This window comes from Rattus norvegicus, chromosome 19 (assembly GCF_021556685.1).
Source record: "Rattus norvegicus strain SHRSP/BbbUtx chromosome 19, alternate assembly SHRSP_T2T, whole genome shotgun sequence".
NCBI classification, from domain to species: domain Eukaryota; kingdom Metazoa; phylum Chordata; class Mammalia; order Rodentia; family Muridae; genus Rattus; species Rattus norvegicus.
The window spans coordinates 36622238-36642514 of record NC_141552.1 but is presented as its reverse complement, the minus strand read 5'-3'; the positions used below and the strand labels follow the sequence as shown (position 1 = coordinate 36642514).

General features: G+C 41.3%; 1 protein-coding gene across 6 annotated transcripts in view; it reads right to left on the bottom strand.

Moving 5' to 3' along the window:
- Positions 1–1383: 1383 nt before the first annotated feature.
- Positions 1384–20277, bottom strand: part of LOC134483307 (disks large homolog 5-like) — a 35443-nt gene continuing 16549 nt past the window's right edge. For 2 of the 6 annotated variants that reach the window (XM_087596626.1, XM_087596629.1), the window contains exons 2-6: positions 4717–4876; positions 3411–3554; positions 2610–2776; positions 1784–1889; positions 1384–1660 (exon numbers count right to left, since the gene is read on the bottom strand). In XM_087596626.1, coding sequence (XP_087452752.1) covers positions 1825–1889; positions 2610–2776; positions 3411–3554; positions 4717–4727 — 387 coding nt within the window. In that variant the 5' untranslated portion in view covers positions 4728–4876 and the 3' untranslated portion in view covers positions 1384–1660; positions 1784–1824. Of the gene's footprint in view, positions 1890–2609; positions 2777–3410; positions 3555–4716; positions 4877–5880; positions 6091–8405; positions 8494–20277 lie in introns of those variants that run through there. The other 4 variants (XM_087596625.1, XM_087596624.1, XM_087596628.1 and 1 more) reach the window with 4 other exon arrangements.

The window sequence follows — 20277 nt, the reverse complement described above, 5'->3', positions numbered from 1 at the left end:
ACTGAAGACTGGAACTGTTTTGCTATCTCATAGGAAAAGAAGGCCCCTCATACCACACTGTACTCTAAGGACAGTTTATGCAGGTTAGGCATGGCATGAACTATTGTCTCATGTCACAGATGTCAGCACAAAGTATCCAAGGTGTTGTATGACAATGGTAGCATTAACAGAACAAAGCACACAGTGTCATGAAGACATAAATTATGAGTTTGTGTAGCAAGACCCAGGCCTCTTCCAGGGTCTTAGATAGTAACTGAGAACCTCAAATACGGTAGTAATGTGATAGTGTGGTGTGAATCTAGTTACAGCTAGCTTCTATTTTGACACAGATGACACTTTTTGTGTCATGGTCAGCTTATAATGAATGACTAGACCTAAGCATGAGAATAACCAAATACTACATTGCTTCTCTAGCTGCTGAGCTTTTAAAAGCCCTGGGGTGACAGCAAGCTTTTGTGGACATTCTGGATTGGTCCTTCTGTACTTTAACTCTCTGAGTCACCTCCACTCTCAGTAAGTTAGTTCAATTCCATAAATTGGAAATCAGTCACCTGGAAAAAATACATTCTCAATACGATCACAGATTAGCCATGGAAAAACTGTAGCTTGAACTGTCCCACCTAGGTTCTGGGCTTGCACAGGCCTGCTCTCCAAAAGAAACCTGTGTTCACAGTTGCAGGCTACATTCACTATGGATGCTCTTGAGCTTCTTCCCTAAACTTCTCAGGTTAAAATAATTTTCTTGCTAACAATCAAAAAACCCATTATGCCAATCTGGCCTACAGGAAGCTAGTTTCTATTCTGTATTTTATCAAAGGTGCATAATTCATATGGTCATCATTGATAATAGGTGAAAGATCTGCTCTAATATGGACACTAAGTGATGCTGGAGGATGATCCTGACCCACAATGAGCAGTGGGAACACCAGAGCCCTGTAGGGATGCCTGGCAACCTAACACATTGAGCGTGCACGGCTCAGTAAGTTACCTGTGAGTACACATCTCCTGAGATCTCTCTATTTAATTGGAGGTGATCCTGTCCACCTAATACAGCACCTCATGTGGAATAACAAAAGCCACCTGCAGGAGCTGTGGTGAAGACTCACAGGTTAGAGCATCTGCTGCTCTCTCAGAAGAACCACATGGACCCTAACAATTGGGTAAAGCATGTCAGTGATTACATCATAAAGTGTGTGTCAGAGAAACAGCCACATTATCCTCACAAAAGACACTGTCACACTGGGTACCCATTGGTGACTTTGAATTCACTTATTAGCTCAGGCTCCATGGAACATGCAGAGATCCATCTATAGCTGTCAGTTCTAAGCCCACAGGAGGGGACAGAACCCTTGAGTAAGAATGATGGTCTTAAGAGTCAAGAGATAGAATTCAATTTTTATTCATAACAAATACATTTTTACAACAAAACAGGATTAAAATGAATAAATAAAAATATGTAAAAATATTTGAAAGTGAAAAATAGTAACAAGAACATATAAATATGAAACAACAAAAAGAAAACTTCAATTAAAATCATAACAAAAATATTTCTAAACAGCATATTCTTAACAAACATTTAGAAGCACAGATGTATTGCTGTTTCTCCTCTAGCACACATAATGAAAGGCGGTCCCCCAAGTTGTCTCTCAAGTGGTGTTTTCTGAAGAAGAAATTGAGTAAGACCTCAATCAGTCAGACTGGCTTAGTGTTACATAAATTTAGGGTCTATAAGAAATGACAAATTAACTCTGAGGAAGAATACTCATCCAAAAAATGTTGTTACCGTTCAGGATGTTTGTCATCAGGGACTCCTGAGAAAGCAACTTATTCCTCAGCATGCTCTCTTACTGGTGTGTGTCCAATTCCAGCTCTCTTGCACTTTCTGAGACCTGGGAGAGGAAGGCACTTTTCAGACACTGATTTGGTGGGGAAATGCAAGCCAGCTGTCAGAATGCTGCCTTCTACCACCTCAGTTCTATTGGACAGTCAACATGGACCTTTTAACTGATATCATTGTTGCTAAATCTGTGGGCAGGGCAAAACCTCCAGAGAGCCTCACAGTAATGTGGGCTGCCAATATGGGACCCAGACTTATACCAGTGCAAACCAAAAACAGGGCAATGGAAGGAACCTCATTGGGTTGCAGGAAGAAAGGAGATGTCCATATGTCACCAAGGTTAAAGCCAATGACAAGTACTAATTTGACATTTGCACTTGGTTCTTATCCCGGAAAGGTGCTTCCTACACAAGAAGTCGCATGACCACAGAGTGTCATTTGTCAAAGAACCAAGAACTTGTTCAAAACTCTACATAGCATCCAATCTATCACGTGGATGGATATGCAATAATGTGATATGTTATTGATCTGTCACCATTTCTATAATGCAGCTTCAAAAAGAGCAGCAAAATATACTTGCAAAATTATTCAGTTTCTGAAACTGGTTAACTTCCGAGAATACTTGTGCATAGGCAGAGCAATGAACAATTCCATTGCATGAGGTGATTGCTGGTTGGGAGTGTAAATTAGAAAGGTGGTAGGAGAAAGCAAAGATGTATCAAATTGGCAAATTTTATCAGATATTGTTAAGCTAACAGCTGCTCGTCCGTACCTGATGATGGTGGGTCTGGACGTTGCTGGTCTTTATCTTTCTTGTTGAAGTCAACCAAATATTTCTGGTTCAGTGCACAATCAAGATGTACCTCCTTGCTCTCCTGCTTCAGTGGGACCAACTTCTTCCTACATGTGTTCTCCATCAGGAGCTGGCTGAGCAGGTTTCTGGAAATACAGTCTGCATAGTAAGATCATGCTGCCCCTTTCTCCCATTCCTACTCCCGAGTGCCACTAACACTACCAGGTCCCAGATACCCATGAAGACTTAATAGAATACATCTCAATACATATAATGCTGCTGCACAAACCACAAAGAGTTAATTCCGGGAAGAATAAATTCTTTGCTTGGCCGGAGCACCAATTAGTGTCCACATCTCTCAAAAAGAACATGGATCTACAACTATCCATGAAAGCCCAATGCATGGGGGCAACATCAATTAGTAGTGGGCAAAAACCCTCAAAAGAGGTCAGTAGAACCAAGGGAAGGTCATGCTAACCATGTGGTCCACGCACTGAGTTTGGTAAAACCTGGTATGACCCCAAAGGCCCAGGTCACCCTAATAAACTTCTGCTGACTTCAATCAGTGCTGTTCTATCTGGAGCCTTCTGAAGATGCCTAGACAATCCTGGGATGAGTAACAGTCTTTTATGGAACTGAAAACTGAGTACTAATGACCCTGGCACACTGATGTGTAAACACCACAAGAGATAGAATCATAGCTGAAGACCGTCCAATCCAGAACAAAGTAAGTCAGAAATGGCCATTCCACAAGTGATAGCCTTTCTCACCAGGACTGACCTAGAGAAGGTAATCTCCTTCTTCAGCTTATGGTTGTTCTCATGGATCTCAGTGTTCTCCATCTCTAAGTTGTGCAGAATTGACATGACCGCCTCCTCCATTCTCTCCAGGTCTTCATAATATGGATTTGGCCTGAAGTGTGGCCTGGACCCAATGATAGAATACAATGAACATCAACATTTAGGAATATATGAACTCAGGCTAGGTCCTGTACTACCCCAGTTCTGGAAGGACACCTTCTGAATTCTACATATTGGATCTTCTTCAGCTTCAGAAACGTGTTTTTCTGCGTCCAGGACACCAGAATCTCAGCATCCAAATGGAGGGTTCCCTGGCTCCCTTTGTTCAATCAAGAGGAAATCTGCAGTCAAGCCAGTTGAGCTATCAAGAGCCTAGGCCACACCTCTCCATGCTCCCCCAACCCCAACACACCCAGAAACCGGTGATTTCTTTTTTTCCTGTCCTGATAACAGACCATATATCAACCCAAAATTATAATCTGCACAAGGAATACAAATGTACAGACAAACGTGGCCACATAGGCAAAGAACTGTGCTGTTGACAGTGGGGCTCCCAGAACAAAGCATTCACATTACCATGAAAGTGTTACAGGTAAATATTCAGGCTAAGACATAGACCCCTAGATTCCAAGTGTGGAAGGAAATATAAACATATAAAAGTTGTGCATATGCATTTGGATGTATGCACACACAGACTCACAGACTGAGACACACCCACAAATAAAAGAGAAAAGCAAACAGAGTCAGAGAAAGAGAAAGACAAATATGGAAACAGAGAGCACTGTGAGAACCAGGAGAAATGCATGCACCATTGCTGTCTCAGAGGGCAAGACACACAGACAATAACAAACAGGCCTGAGCCTGAGACCTTCTAGTCAAGCATTGAGATGAACAGTTTGGGACCAGGACCCTCAGGCTGCTGCCTGGATCTTCCAGCACTGAGTCACCTGCCTAGCACGCACAGAGACTCACCATAAACTCACTGCAATTACAATCTTGCAAAGCCACCAGCTGTCAAGGGCTTTGCAAATGCACACTGGGAACTCACTCTCCCTCACATTATCCCTGAAAATCCTGCTTTTCAATAAATGGAGGCAGATGAGTCCATTGTCCATCTCGCTCCTCAGGAAGGGTCAGGTTCTGAATCTCCTCTATATGGGAGGTGAGGTTTAGCACATGGTGGTTAGGGAGGCACAGCTTTCTAGAACCCAAAACCTTAATAGGATGAGATGAAGGTGACCTTGCAGACCCAGGAATGAAACAAGAACGTTTGGAGCAATTCATACCTGTTTTTCATAGATCTCTCTGTCAGAAACCTCAGGCGATCTCTCAAGTCATTTCTCTCCTCAGTAATGAGCTGCAGCTCTTTAATCAGCCTCTCCTTTTCCTTCTTGGCCTGCTTCTCACTTAGGGCAGTTTCAGGGGGTGATGTTTCTCTCCCAGCATCTGTAGGTAGAAGAACACAAGTGAACATGCATGGGGAGAATGCATAGAGTGTACATAGACCACACTTAGGCCTAAACAGGAGAACAAGCCTAGAAACCAGTGTCATTGCTAGGTGATTGGCCTATGCTTAAGAGGCCTCCTCAGTGGATCTCAGTTCCCTCACTACTCTATAGAGACCAAGAGATGTAAGCAGCCAGGTGTTCCCTATGCTGGATATCACGTGCTTACATGTACCATGGAGATGGCTTCTCCAGGATTATTATCAGCTGAACAGGGTACAGCTTTATTTCAGGACCCTCACCGCTGTGGTTTCAGAACTCAGATGATAAAGACACTCAGATGTCCTACCCTGATACTCTAGGCCAACAACTTTGGATTTAAAACACATTTCCAGGAAGGACATGTTCAACAGATTTATCAATTCCCCCATATGAAATAACAAATGTCCCAGAAGTTCCAATAGGTTACAGGCTGAATCTTGGTCCACATGTTCCAAACAGTTTTGGTATTTTAGAAAAATGTGTGTAACACACAACCTCTAATATATAAAGCTAACGATGACCCTGCCAGTTAGAAGAAATCAGAGGAGGTCTAAGAACATAAGGTTATGGCCTGGAGCACAATTATCTCCCTGTTACTCTGTCAGATATCCACTGTGTTTAAAGAAGCAATGATAGTGAAGTACATTGCTGCCCTGTCTAAACTCAGAAAAGGTGGACCCTCCGTGACTCCTCATGGTGTTATTATAACAATGTAACATAACAAATGCACTGTAAAAGGAAAGGCCAGAAATTCACAGGATAATAGCATTGGCCTTACCATATTCTCCCTGTGGGGATGGGGAAACTAAAGTTCTGAAATCCTTGACTTTCAGGAATTGTGATATTCATGGAAATTCAATTCCTTTTCAGATGTTCCAGTTGTTGTGGCCCATTGCTAGAAAGGTCAGCTTAACCCTGCAGCCACCCTGACAGGAAGCTCAAAATACACTGCCCAGAACTTACTCCACATTCCCCAGAAGCGCTGTCTTTGTCCATCGTTACTTTGAGACGAAAGGCTAGATTCCTTCACTTTAGTCTCTCCACAATCGACGTTCCCCCTCCCAAAACGCTTGCGAAGACGGGAAAACATGTCTTAGCTTGTAACTGCCAGACTCAGACTGAGAGAAACTAGGGTACTGGTTGTCACTACAACACTGGTGACATCACAGAGGATGCCAGAACTCTCTAGGAGACAATAGAATGTCCAAGAAGGGACAGCAGATGTCATGGGGAGCAGACTTTGCCTCCCTGCTAATGATCTCCCTGTACTGAGCATAGGCAGAGGTGCCCTTTCCAGGAGACTTTCATGGGACAGAGTCACTGAGCATCTCCTGCTTCCAAAGCCAAATTTTCCTCAAGGCTTGATTATAAAAAACCTTAGTAATTCCTATGCATCTAAATGAATGTTTCCTTCCATATCTTGCCCCAAAAATGTCTCATCCTAACTCAAATTGTCCTCATTCACCAATGTTAGCCATTAAAACTTCCTGAGATTTCACACCAGCTTGAATATGCACTCAAAAGTTCTCCTGTCTCATTCTGTACAGGTGCTTTAAATCACATCAGGAAATAGTCTGCATGGTAGGTTACAACATGGGTGTGTGTTAGGGGAACACTCATGAAGTCATGTGCTTAGCAATGGACAATTGCCAGAATATTCCTTAGGAGAAAGAGTTGTCGTCTTTAAGGTGCTAGGAAAAGTGTGGAGACCAGTTGGCAGAGAAAAGTGCAATATTGGAGCCTCCAATGAAGGGAACCTCATGCTGCTTGTGGGGTTCTCCTCTCTGCACCAATGTTGCCAAAGGAGCACTGCTCACAGGCCTGAGTAAGATAGCCTGTGAGCTTCTACCAGAAAAATAAAATAGTCAAGAGATATAGGGGGTGCAGATAAACGTCTAAAATGAGGCTATAAACATCATTAAGTGGATAGAGCAAGGGCCCAGCACCTGAACTCTGGGAAATGGCCACCACACCAAACACAAAAGCATCTATCATAGTGAAAAATGAATACTTTATAGAATGCACACACTAACACTGATTGATCACATCCATAGTTCAAATTTTGGGGGCAAATTCATGGCCCTAACTATCTTTCTCTCAATTTATATAGCAAAAAATAAGAAAGACAGAGAAAAGAAAGAGTCAAAACAAAATCTCAAGCTTCTCATGTGAGGACTGCAGGAAGTGTTATCTGGTGGTCAGTTCTGATTAGACATTTTAGATAGAACAGTGCACAGTGACCCTTGATGTGATGGGCCCTATATAAAGCTTTTTGCAATATTGGAATTTTAACAAACCTCATCCAGAACGTACAGAAGAGGTAAGGATGTGATTACCATGTCCTTGCTCTCTATCAGGTTATTTTTCTGTGTCCTTGATTGTCAGGCATAGAACAGCAACAATCTGAAATAGCTGGTAGACATGGGAAATCATGGCTAAAACTATAGTTGTGGGTTACACACCTCAACTGTCAAAGGCTAATGCTGTCCTCACAGTCCTTGGAGGCCACTCTTGTAAGACTATCTATTGGAAAGTGGAAGCAGGTTTATCTGAGCTCAAAGTGAACCTGGCCAGCCAGAGAGAGGGCAACATGGGATACTTGAGACCCTGTCTAAAACCAGCACAGAAACCCACCCTTCATTCAAAGCATCATCCACCAATTCTCGATTATCTACCATTCTCTCCCTACCAGTCGTTCAGTTTGGAATGGTAGAAAAAAAACTGGGACTGATTTTTCTATTCTAAGGACCTTGAACTCTCTTTCCTTAGGTTCACCTTAAGAGTGCATACAAATGGATATCATCATCTGAACATCGTAGTATTATCTACTCTGTATATGTAGCATAACACTGTGCCTATGACAATCTCAAGCTTCCTTGAGTGTTGTTGCCCCATCAAGAAGTGTGATGTACTGAGGCCAATACACAGGGATCCTTTCAAGGGGTTAGAAGGAAGCCATCAGAGACACTCCACTTCTTTGTCCTTAGATTAAATCAAGTTGACACAATGTGAACCTGGTGGGCTATTTGACCATGCATCTTTCTCACAACCCCACCTTTCTGAGTTCAGTCCATGGCAGAATTCATTGCCCACCATCGTAGATATTACTTTGTATATTTCCACAAGAGCCAGGTTTCTTTTTTTTTTTAAATAGAATTAGTTGTAGTCAATCAGCTGCTGCCGTATGTGAGAAATGATTAGTATCTATTGTAACTTACCATACTGTGTTTGTGTATACAAGTACATTATTGGAAATCCAGCATTACTGAGGAATTGGAAACCAGTGCTGTGGCCTTGCCTTTCTGTGCCTTGTCCTGGCTCACAGGCAGCAGGGGGCAGACCTTGAGTTCCTCTTCAGGGACAGAGTGATGGTGAATGGGCACTGAGCAGGCAGAGAAACACAGCTGAGGCAGCTCCTTTCAGGTATCAAACACATCATCTCCTTCCCATCTTAAGGGCTACTGCTGAAGTCTTGCCCCCATACCTACCTTAATAGCAGCAAATTTGTTACACAGCAGCCAGCTCTTTCCTATTGTTCTGTAATACGCCTCCACATCATGGATGCCAACAAACAAACTAACAAAAGAAAAAAAAAAAAAACCTGACATTGAACTGTGTGGTGCTGGTCACATACCCTGTTATGTTCGGTATGTTATGAGGTTTGTTAATCTTTTTTTTTTTTTTTTTTGCATTTTCTTTTTTTTTTTTTATTAACTTGAGTATTTCTTATATACATTTCGAGTGTTATTCCCTTTCCCGGTTTCCGGGCAAACATCCCCCTCCCCCCTCCCCTTCCTTATGGGTGTTCCCCTCCCAACCCTCCCCCCATTGCCGCCCTCCCCCCATAGACTAGTTCACTGGGGGTTCAGTCTTAGCAGGACCCAGGGCTTCCCCTTCCATTGGTGCTCTTACTAGGATATTCATTGCTACCTATGGGGTCAGAGTCCAGGGTCAGTCCATGTATAGTCTTTAGATAGTGGCTTAGTCCCTGGAAGCTCTGGTTGCTTGGCATTGTTGTACTTTTGGGGTCTCGAGCCCCTTCAAGCTCTTCCAGTTCTTTCTCTGATTCCTTCAACAGGGGACCTATTCTCAGTTCAGTGGTTTGCTGCTGGCATTCGCCTCTGTATTTGCTGTATTCTGGCTGTGTCTCTCAGGAGCGATCTACATCCGGCTCCTGTCGGTCTGCACTTCTTTGCTTCATCCATCTTGTCTAATTGGGTGGCTGTATATGTATGGGCCACATGTGGGGCAGGCTCTGAATGGGTGTTCCTTCAGTCTCTGTTTTAATCTTTGCCTCTCCCTTCCCTGCCAAGGGTATTCTTTTTCCTCATTTAAAGAGGGGTGAAGCATTCACATTTTGATCATCCGTCTTGAGTTTCATTTGTTCTATGCATCTAGGGTAATTCAAGCATTTGGGCTAATAGCCACTTATCAATGAGTGCATACCATGTATGTCTTTCTGTGATTGGGTTAGCTCACTCAGGATGATATTTTCCAGTTCCAACCATTTGCCTACGAATTTCATAAACTCGTTGTTTTTGATAGCTGAGTAATATTCCATTGTGTAGATGTACCACATTTTCTGTATCCATTCCTCTGTTGAAGGGCATCTGGGTTCTTTCCAGCTTCTGGCTATTATAAATAAGGCTGCGATGAACATAGTGGAGCACGTGTCTCTTTTATATGTTGAGGCATCTTTTGGGTATATGCCCAAGAGAGGTATAGCTGGATCCTCAGGCAGTTCAATGTCCAATTTTCTGAGGAACCTCCAGACTGATTTCCAGAATGGTTTTACCAGTCTGCAATCCCACAAACAATGGAGGAGTGTTCCTCTTTCTCCACATCCTCGCCAGCATCTGCTGTCACCTGAGTTTTTGATCTTAGCCATTCTCACTGGTGTGAGGTGAAATCTCAGGGTTGTTTTGATTTGCATTTCCCTTATGACTAAAGATGTTGAACATTTCTTTAGGTGTTTCTCAGCCATTTGGCATTCCTCAGCTGTGAATTCTTTGTTTAGCTCTGAACCCCATTTTTTAATAGGGTTATTTGTTTCCCTGCGGTCTAACTTCTTGAGTTCTTTGTATATTTTGTAGGATTGGTAAAGATCTTTTCCCAATCTGTTGCTTGCCGTTTTGTCCTAACCACAGTGTCCTTTGCCTTACAGAAGCTTTGCAGTTTTATGAGATCCCATTTGTCGATTCTTGATCTTAGAGCATAAGCCATTGGTGTTTTGTTCAGGAAATTTTTTCCAGTGCCCATGTGTTCCAGATGCTTCCCTAGTTTTTCTTCTATTAGTTTGAGTGTGTCTGGTTTGATGTGGAGGTCCTTGATCCACTTGGACTTAAGCTTTGTACAGGGTGATGAGCATGGATCGATCTGCATTCTTCTACATGTTGACCTCCAGTTGAACCAGCACCATTTGCTGAAAATGCTATCTTTTTTCCATTGGATGGTTTTGGCTCCTTTGTCAAAAATCAAGTGACCATAGGTGTGTGGGTTCATTTCTGGGTCTTCAATTCTATTCCATTGGTCTATCTGTCTGTCTCTGTACCAATACCATGCAGTTTTTATCACTATTGCTCTGTAATACTGCTTGAGTTCAGGGATAGTGATTCCCCCTGAAGTCCTTTTATTGTTGAGGATAGCTTTAGCTATCCTGGGTTTTTTGTTATTCCAGACGAATTTGCAAATTGTTCTGTCTAACTCTTTGAAGAATTGGATTGGTATTTTGATGGGGATTGCATTGAATCTGTAGATTGCTTTTGGTAAAATGGCCATTTTTACTATATTAATCCTGCCAATCCATGAGCATGGGAGATCTTTCCATCTTCTGAGGTCTTCTTCAATTTCTTTCCTCAGTGTCTTGAAGTTCTTATTGTACAGATCTTTTACTTGCTTGGTTAAAGTCACACCGAGGTACTTTATATTATTTGGGTCTATTATGAAGGGTGTCGTTTCCCTAATTTCTTTCTTGGCTTGTTTCTCTTTTGTATAGAGGAAGGCAACTGATTTCTTTGAGTTAATTTTATACCCAGCCACTTTGCTGAAGTTGTTTATCAGCTTTAGTAGTTCTCTGGTGGAACTTTTGGGATCACTTAAATATACTATCATGTCATCTGCAAATAGTGATATTTTGACCTTTTCTTTTCCAATCTATATCCCCTTGATCTCCTTTTGTTGTCTGATTGCTCTGGCTAGAACTTCAAGAACTATATTGAATGAGTAGGGAGAGAGTGGGCAGCCTTGTCTAGTCCCTGATTTTAGTGGGATTGCTTCAAGTTTCTCTCCATTTAGTTTAATGTTAGCAACTCGTTTGCTGTATATGGCTTTTACTATGTTTAGGTATGGGCCTTGAATTCCTATTCTTTCCAGGACTTTTATCATGAAGGGGTGTTGAATTTTGTCAAATGCTTTCTCAGCATCTAATGAAATGATCATGTGGTTTTGTTCTTTCAGTTTGTTTATATAATGGATCACATTGATGGTTTTCCGTATATTAAACCATCCCTGCATGCCTGGGATGAAGCCTACTTGATCATGGTGAATGATTGTTTTGATGTGCTCTTGAATTCGGTTTGCCAGAATTTTATTGAGTATTTTTGCGTCGATATTCATAAGGGAAATTGGTCTGAAGTTCTCTTTCTTTGTTGTGTCTTTGTGTAGTTTAGGTATAAGAGTAATTGTGGCTTCGTAGAAGGAATTCGGTAGTGCTCCATCTGTTTCAATTTTGTGGAATAGTTTGGATAATATTGGTATGAGGTCTTCTATGAAGGTTTGATAGAATTCTGCACTAAACCCGTCTGGACCTGGGCTCTTTTTGGTTGGGAGACCTTTAATGACTGCTTCTATTTCCTTAGGAGTTATGGGGTTGTTTAACTGGTTTATCTGTTCCTGATTTAACTTCGATACCTGGTATCTGTCTAGGAAATTGTCCATTTCCTGAAGATTTTCAAATTTTGTTGATTATAGGTTTTTATAGTAAGATCTGATGATTTTTTGAATTTCCTCTGAATCTGTAGTTATGTCTCCGTTTTCATTTCTGATTTTGTTAATTTGGACACACTCTCTGTGTCCTCTCGTTAGTCTGGCTAAGGGTTTATCTATCTTGTTGATTTTCTCAAAGAACCAACTTTTGGTTCTGTTGATTCTTTCTATGGTCCTTTTTGTTTCTACTTGGTTGATTTCAGCTCTGAGTTTGATTATTTCCTGCCTTCTACTCCTCCTGGGTGTATTTGCTTCTTTTTGTTCTAGAGCTTTTAGGTGTGCTGTCAAGCTGCTGACATATGCTCTTTCCTGTTTCTTTCTGCAGGCACTCAGCGCTATGAGTTTTCCTCTTAGCACAGCTTTCATTGTGTCCCATAAGTTTGGGTATGTTGTATCTTCATTTTCATTAAATTCTAAAAAGTTTTTAATTTCTTTCTTTATTTCTCTTTATTTGTTCTCTTAGGGTCTGTATGACATCAGTCCAGGATCTTCTGGCCTTCATAGTTTCTGGCGAGAAGTCTGGTGTGATTCTGATAGGTCTGCCTTTATATGTTACTTGACCTTTTTCCCTTACTGTTTTTAATATTCTTTCTTTATTTTGTGCGTTTGGTGTTTTGACAATTATGTGACGGGAGGTGTTTCTTTTCTGGTCCAATCTATTTGGAGTTCTGTAGGCTTCTTGTATGCCTATGGGTATCTCTTTTTTTAGGTTAGGGAAGTTTTCTTCTATGATTTTGTTGAAGATATTTACTGGTCCTTTGAGCTGGGAGTCTTCACTCTCTTCTATACCTATTATCCTTAGGTTTGATCTTCTCATTGGGTCCTGGATTTCCTGTATGTTTTGGACCAGTAGCTTTTTCCGCTTTACATTATCTTTGACAGTTGACTCAATGATTTCTATGGAATCTTCTGCTCCTGAGATTCTCTCTTCCATCTCTTGTATTCTGTTGGTGAAGCTTGTATCTACAGCTCCTTGTCTCTTCTTTTGGTTTTCTATATCCAGGGTTGTTTCCATGTGTTCTTTCTTGATTGCTTCTATTTCCATTTTTAATTCCTTCAACTGTTTAATTGTCTTTTCCTGGAATTCTTTCAGGGATTTTTGTGTCTCCTCTCTATGGGCTTCTACTTGTTTATTTATGTTTTCCTGGAATTCTTTCAGGGATTTTTGTGTCTCCTCTCTATGGGCTTCTACTTGTTTACTTATGTTTTCCTGGAATTCTTTCAGGCATTTTTGCGATTCTTTCAGGCATTTTTGCGATTCCTCTCTGTAGGCTTCTACTTGTTCTCTAAGGGAGTTCTTCATGTCTTTCTTCAAGTCCTCCAGCATCATGATCAAATATGATTTTGAAAATAGATCTTGCTTTTCTGGTGTGTTTGGATATTCCATGTTTGTTTTGATGGGAGAATTGGGCTCCGATGGTGCCATGTAGTCTTGGTTTCTGTTGCTTGGGTTCCTGCGCTTGCCTCTCGCCATCAGATTATCTCTAGTGTTACTTTGTTCTGCTATTTCTGACAGTGGCTAGACTGTCCTATAAGCCTGTGTGTCAGGAGTGCTGTAGACCTGTTTTCCTCTCTTTCAGTCAGTTATGGGGACAGAGTGTTCTGCTTTCGGGCGTGTAGTTTTTCCTCTCTACAGGTCTTCAGCTGTTCCTGTGGGCCTGTGTCTTGAGTTCACCAGGCAGCTTTCTTGCAGCAGAAAATTTGGTCTTACCTGTGGTCCCGAGGCTCAAGTTCGCTCGTGGGGTGCTGCCCACGGGCTCTCTGCAGCGGCAGCAACCAGGAAGACCTGTGCCACCCCTTCCGGGAGCTTCAGTGCACCAGGGTTCCAGATGGTCTTTGGCTTTTTCCTCTGGCGTCCGAGATGTGTGTGCAGGGAGCAGTCTCTTCTGGTTTCCCAGGCTTGTCTGCCTCTCTGAAGGTTTAGCTCTCCCTCCCACGGGATTTGGGTGCAGAGAACTGTTTATCCGGTCTGTTTCTTTCAGGTTCCGGAGGTGTCTCCGAGGTTTGTTAATCTTAACAAGTTCCCCAACTATGAGCTTCGCATAGGACCCATTAGATTCAAGGAAAATAGGAACAATTATGTGTAAAATGACCCGAGTCAGGTCCCATAGACAGCAGCATTTCCAGCACTTGTGCTTTAGCCCATGTGGATTTTGCAATGAGCTGGGCCTAGCAATGTCCAGTACACAGTTGTGAGCTGTTGCTCTGGTTGAACTGTATTGGTGTGTGCATTCAATAAACTACACCTATTTAAATGAATTCAGTGTTCCTGTGGTTTGAGTCCAGACCTCTTGACACCAAATCTTCCCTTCAGCAGCACTTAGGAAAAGAAGCTAAGGTTAGGAAAGGAGAATGAGGGGGTCATGTTCCTTTAAGTTGCTTCCCAATGTGTGTGGGGTGACAACATGTTTTGGGGACCTTACAACAATTGGGATATTTTCCAAATCCTGGGAGATCTTGCAGTTTCCTATGCTTCCAGACCCTGAATGTGGCAGGATTAACTGAAGTCCTGGCTACATTAACAATGAAAAATACAAACACACATTCCTACCATTTGAGGAAGGTCACCCAATATCTACCCCTTGAAGTTTGCTCAAAACAATTAGTCAATTAGCTTTTTATTTATCTTCAGGTCACTTCTTAGTAAACAGGCAGAAAAGAGACAGATTGTTTGCCAAAATTATATTAATTCCTTCTAAGCCAGTCACCAATAGAGTTCCTGCCATCCTGTGAAGTTTCATCAGAGAGGCTCTATTTTGCACAGACTCACAATACTTATGCCTCCTATGTGGCAAACTAAAAGAACTGTTAAGATCTGCTTAAATAATTCAACAGTTTTCCCAATCCAAACTCTCCCACCCTCCTCCAAAAAAACAAGAGATTCCTCACAAAACATCTCCACTCACTTCGGTACCAGTTTATATATCAGTCACATTTCTGTTACTGCAGAAAAATACTATGACCAAGAACACCTCAAGGAATACAGTTCTTCACATTGTGGTAACCAACCCCAACTACCAAATTATTTCATTGTTAAGTCATAAATGTAAGGTGGCTACTGTTTTGAATTGTAATGTAAATATCATGTATAAAGTATGTCTCATATGTGATTGTTCCCTGAAGGGGTTGCAATCCACAGGTTGAAAACTGCACTTGTGTGTGGTGGTGGGAGGGGTGGTTGTGAGTTTTTTGTTTTGTTTGTTTTCCTTTTTCTCAAAACCCAAATGCTGATAAGAACATAGGCCAATATCAGGCTCTTCAATTTTATTCCATTAGGCATTGGGTCAGTCCTCATGATATTAACATGCTGGTTTTTCTTTTTTACTATTCCCCAAAATGAAGGTGAAATCATTAAAGGTGATGCCTCCCGCAGTGGTTTACTGTCTTATTAGTTAGCAGTGTCTGACTGCCCTGCTCATTTGTGCTTTCATGTGAGTTCTGAGATTTTTTTTTCATTCCCATGAAGCTCTGTATTGGGATTATAATGGGATGGATTTAAACCTGTAGATGACTCTGGTAGGATTCAATATAATAATATAAATCATACTGATACATGAAAATTAGAGGTCTCTTCATTTTCTGGTTTCTTCAGTTTTTTTATTTTTCCTAATGATTTCATTTTAACAAGTCTTTACTTCCTTAGATATTACAAGATTTTTATTCTGAATGGGTTTGTTTTCTTGGCTTCTTTCGTCATATTTATTGTTGGTATACAGGAGTTCTATTGATTTTACTGTGATTTTAGTGAATGTGTCCATGAGCCATAGGAGTTTGCCAGTGGTTTCATAGTGGTCTTTATATATGGATCATATCGCCTGCAAATGAAAATGCTCTGACTGCTTTCTTTCATATTAACATGCCTTTCCATCTCTCTCTTGTCATATTGTTTGGATAAGACTTCACATACTAGTTGAATTAGATGAAAAGAATGAACATCTGTGACTTATTCCTGATTTTAGTGGAAATCCATTATGATTTCCTCCAGTTAGGATGCTGTTGGCCTTGCATATTGCCTTCATAATGTTAAGGTATGTCTTCTCCATATCCCAGATTCTCCAGGACTTTTGCATTAATCACTGTGGAATTTTGCCAAAGAGATTGTCTGCCTCTACTGCAGTGATCATGTGTTTCCTGTTCTTGGTTTTCTGTGGTGAATTGTTTATTCATTTGTATTTGTTGAAACATTCTTGCACCTCTGCAGTCAAGCCAGCTTGATCACGGTACCTGACACTTTTGGTAAATGCCTGAATTTTATTTTCCAGGATATTATTGAGAAATTTTTCACTTAACTGTTCCTTCCAATCTTAGTTTCTTTTCTATGCTGTGAAGAGACACCATGAGCAAGGGAACTTGTAGAAGAAAGAGTTTATTTCAGCTTACAGTTTCAAGGATCATGAGTCTGTGAATATTATGCTGGGGTACATGGCAGCAGGTAGGACACCATGTTTCTAGAGAACTGGCTGAGAGCTTACATCTTATGTGCAAGTCGGAGACAGAGAAAGTAAGTGTTAACTATAGATGGTGTTAAATTTGGAAACCTCAAAGCCCAATCCCATACACTCCTCCAACAAATCCGTATCTTATAATTCTTCCCGAATATTTCCACTAACCAGCAACAAACATTCATATATGTGAGTTTATGGGGGCCATTATCATTCAAATCACCATATTCCACTCCCAATTCCCCATAGGTTCTTAAACATATCATAATAAAAATACATTAGCTTAGCTTCTAAAACCCCTGTAGTCTTTCAGTCTCTACACAGTTTATCCACAGTGTTTTCGACCCTCCAGGAAGTCCCTTAATTATTCCCCTATGAAATCAAAAGGCAAATTGTAACTATAACAGATAGAGGCCTTATATCCAAAATATACAAAGAACTCAAGAAGTTAGACCGCAGGGAAACAAATAACCCTATTAAAAATGGGGTTCAGAGCTGAACAAAGAATTCACAGCTGAGGAATGCCGAATGGCTGAGAAACACCTAAAGAAATGTTCAACATCTTTAGTCATAAGGGAAATGCAAATCAAAACAACCCTGAGATTTCACCTCACACCAGTGAGAATGGCTAAGATCAAAAACTCAGGTGACAGCAGATGCTGGCGAGGATGTGGAGAAAGAGGAACACTCCTCCATTGTTGGTGGGATTGCAGACTGGTAAAACCATTCTGGAAATCAGTCTGGAGGTTCCTCAGAAAATTGGACATTGAACTGCCTGAGGATCCAGCCATACCTCTCTTGGGCATATACCCAAAAGATGCCTCAACATATAAAAGAGACACGTGCTCCACTATGTTCATCGCAGCCTTATTTATAATAGCCAGAAACTGGAAAGAACCCAGATGCCCTTCAACAGAGGAATGGATACAGAAAATGTGGTACATCTACACAATGGAATATTACTCAGCTATCAAAAACAACGAGTTTATGAAATTCGTAGGCAAATGGTTGGAACTGGAAAATATCATCCTGAGTGAGCTAACCCACTCACAGAAAGACATACATGGTATGCACTCATTGATAAGTGGCTATTAGCCCAAATGCTTGAATTACCCTAGATCCCTAGAACAAAGGAAACTCAAGACGGATGATCAAAATGTGAATGCTTCACTCCTTCTTTAAATGAGGAAAAAGAATACCCTTGGCAGGGAAGGGAGAGGCAAAGATTAAAACAGAGACTGAAGGAACACCCATTCAGAGCCTGCCCCACAGGTGGCCCATACATATACAGCCACCCAATTAGACAAGATGGATGAAGCAAAGAAGTGCAGACCGACAGGAGCCGGATGTAGATCGCTCCTGAGAGACACAGCCAGAATACAGCAAATACAGAGGCGAATGCCAGCAGCAAACCACTGAACTGAGAATAGGTCCCCCGTTGAAGGAATCAGAGAAAGAACTGGAAGAGCTTGAAGGTGCTCGAGACACCAAAAGTACAACAATGTCAAGCAACCAGAGCTTCCAGGGACTAAGCCACTACCTAAAGACTATACATGGACTGACCCTGGACTCTGTCCCCATAGGTAGCAATGAATATCCTAGTAAGAGCACCAGTGGAAGGGGAAGCCCTGGGTCCTGCTAAGACTGAACCCCCAGTGAACTAGACTATGCGGGGAGGGTGGCAATGGGGGGAGGTTTGGGAGGGGAACACCCACAAGGAAGGGGAGGGGGGAGGGTGATGTCTGTCCGGAAACCGGGAAAGGAAATAACACTTGAAATGTATATAAGAAATACTCAAGATAATAAAAAAAATAAAAAAAAAAGGCAAATTGTATACATCCAATGTGTAATGCCAAAAATATGTTATCATTGCAAAGGGAAGTTGGGAATGTGGTGAGCCAGTTCAAGGCATTAACCCAACAGGGCACACTCCACATTCTCTACTTCTGATGCATGACAAAGGAATTAGATGGGTCCACTGCTCTGGCTTTGCTGACTGCAACATAATTCCTAAAACTATGTTGTATCGCATAGATCTGTGGTGGTTGTGTTTTCATTGTCACTCATTTCTAGGAATTTTAATTTTTCCTTATGTGCTTCTCCCTTGGCCCTTTCAGTAGTGTGTTGTTTGTGTTGCTGACCTTCCACGAGAGTGTGTACTGACTGCACTTTCTACTGTGTGATACCAGTTTGATTCCTTTGTGCTTAGAATGCATGACACTACTTCAGCTTTCTTATCTTTCCTGAGGGCTGTTCTGTGTCCTAATCCGTGGTCAATTTTGGAGACAGATCCACAGGCTGATAGAAAATATATGTATAGTTCAGTGTAGTTTGTTAGGTCCATTTGACTGATGATGTCACTGAATTCTGCTCCTCCTCTTTTGTTTATTTGCATGTGATCTGCCAAGTGGTCGGAATAGACTATTAAAAACAATCACAACCACTATTATAGCTAATGGGTAATTTCAGATCTATCTGATAATTATATATTTAAATTTGTGACTGCTGTGTTTAATATGTATATATTTAGAATTGTAAAATCTTTTGGTAATTGCAAAGTATGAAATGAATTTCCTTACATCTTCTGGACAGGATTGGTTTGAAATCTATTCTGTCAGCTGGATAGAGAAACTGCATAGAATTGCTATAGGGACCTGTGTCTTAGGTCTGTTTCCCTAGTGTATCCTCTACATCTCTCATGATGGTGATTCTGTTTCATGGCTAAATAATGTCTGTTCACTGGGGAATTGAGTTTAGTGATATGCAAATATTATTTAAACCTATGTATTTAATTTTGTTAATTTTTGTGGTTTTTATTGGCTTCTTTTGCTTGACTGTTCTAGTTTTGTTAAATTATTTCCTGTTTCCTCTGGTATTTTATCCTTCTCTTCAAACTAAAGTATTCCTTTTAGGATCCTCTACAGAGCTGTCTTACTGGTTATACATATTTTGTAAATTTATTCATCATATGCCTTAATCAGCACAGTAGCTGGGCAGCTGCCTGCCCTCCATGGTATCAGATCTACTTTCCAAACAATAACGCTCAACTCTTACTGGCTGTGTAGCATCTTGGCTGCTCTTTCTTCCCCTTGGACAGCCCTCAGGACCAGGTTCTCCTCTCCCTTAACCATGGCTGCTGTCCTCTTCCTCTCTCCTTTCCATCACACATGTTCTTCCTTTATTCTATGGCAGCTTCTTATTCTTTTTCCCTCTTCATGATCCTCTCTAGCAAAGCCCTCAGAAACTCACCTCCCCCATCTCTCTGCTGTTGGCTGTTGGCTGTTGGCTTCTTTATAATCACAGTTAACTGAGAGCAGGGTCAGCTTTTTTTGGGTTAACCAGTCTTGAGTTCCACAAATTAGCATTAAATACAAGCAGAATTAGGCCAATCCACTACAAGGATTTCTTTTGTTTTGTTTTGGTGTAAGTTTTCTTTTACCTTTTCACTTTTTATTTTATTTTGGCTATTTTTTTATTAACTGGTTATTTTGTTTATTTATATTTCAAGTGTTGTCCCACTTTCCAGACTCCCCTCATCATATCTTACATCCCATTTCTGCTCAGCTTTGCCTATATGACAGTGCTCCCCCACCTACACATATCCATTCCCACCTCACAACTCCAGCATCTACTTTTGGTGGGCAATAGGCCTCAGCGTAGTCAATGGCCTCCCGCCACATGGATGTCACTTAAATCAGTCCTCTTCTACACAGTTACCTAGAACCATAGACCCTGTATACACTTTGGCTGGCAGTATATTCCCTAGGAGCTGGGGGATTGGTGACAGAGGGTCTGGTTAGATATTAAAGACCAATGGTTGCTGCTTTCTCTTCTTTTTCTGGTTATGGGTGAAATGGTGATTGTGTGCTTCATTTTTTGAAATTATTGAGAGATGATTTATTTCTTCGTTTTTCTTGGGTATAGTTTAGCTCAT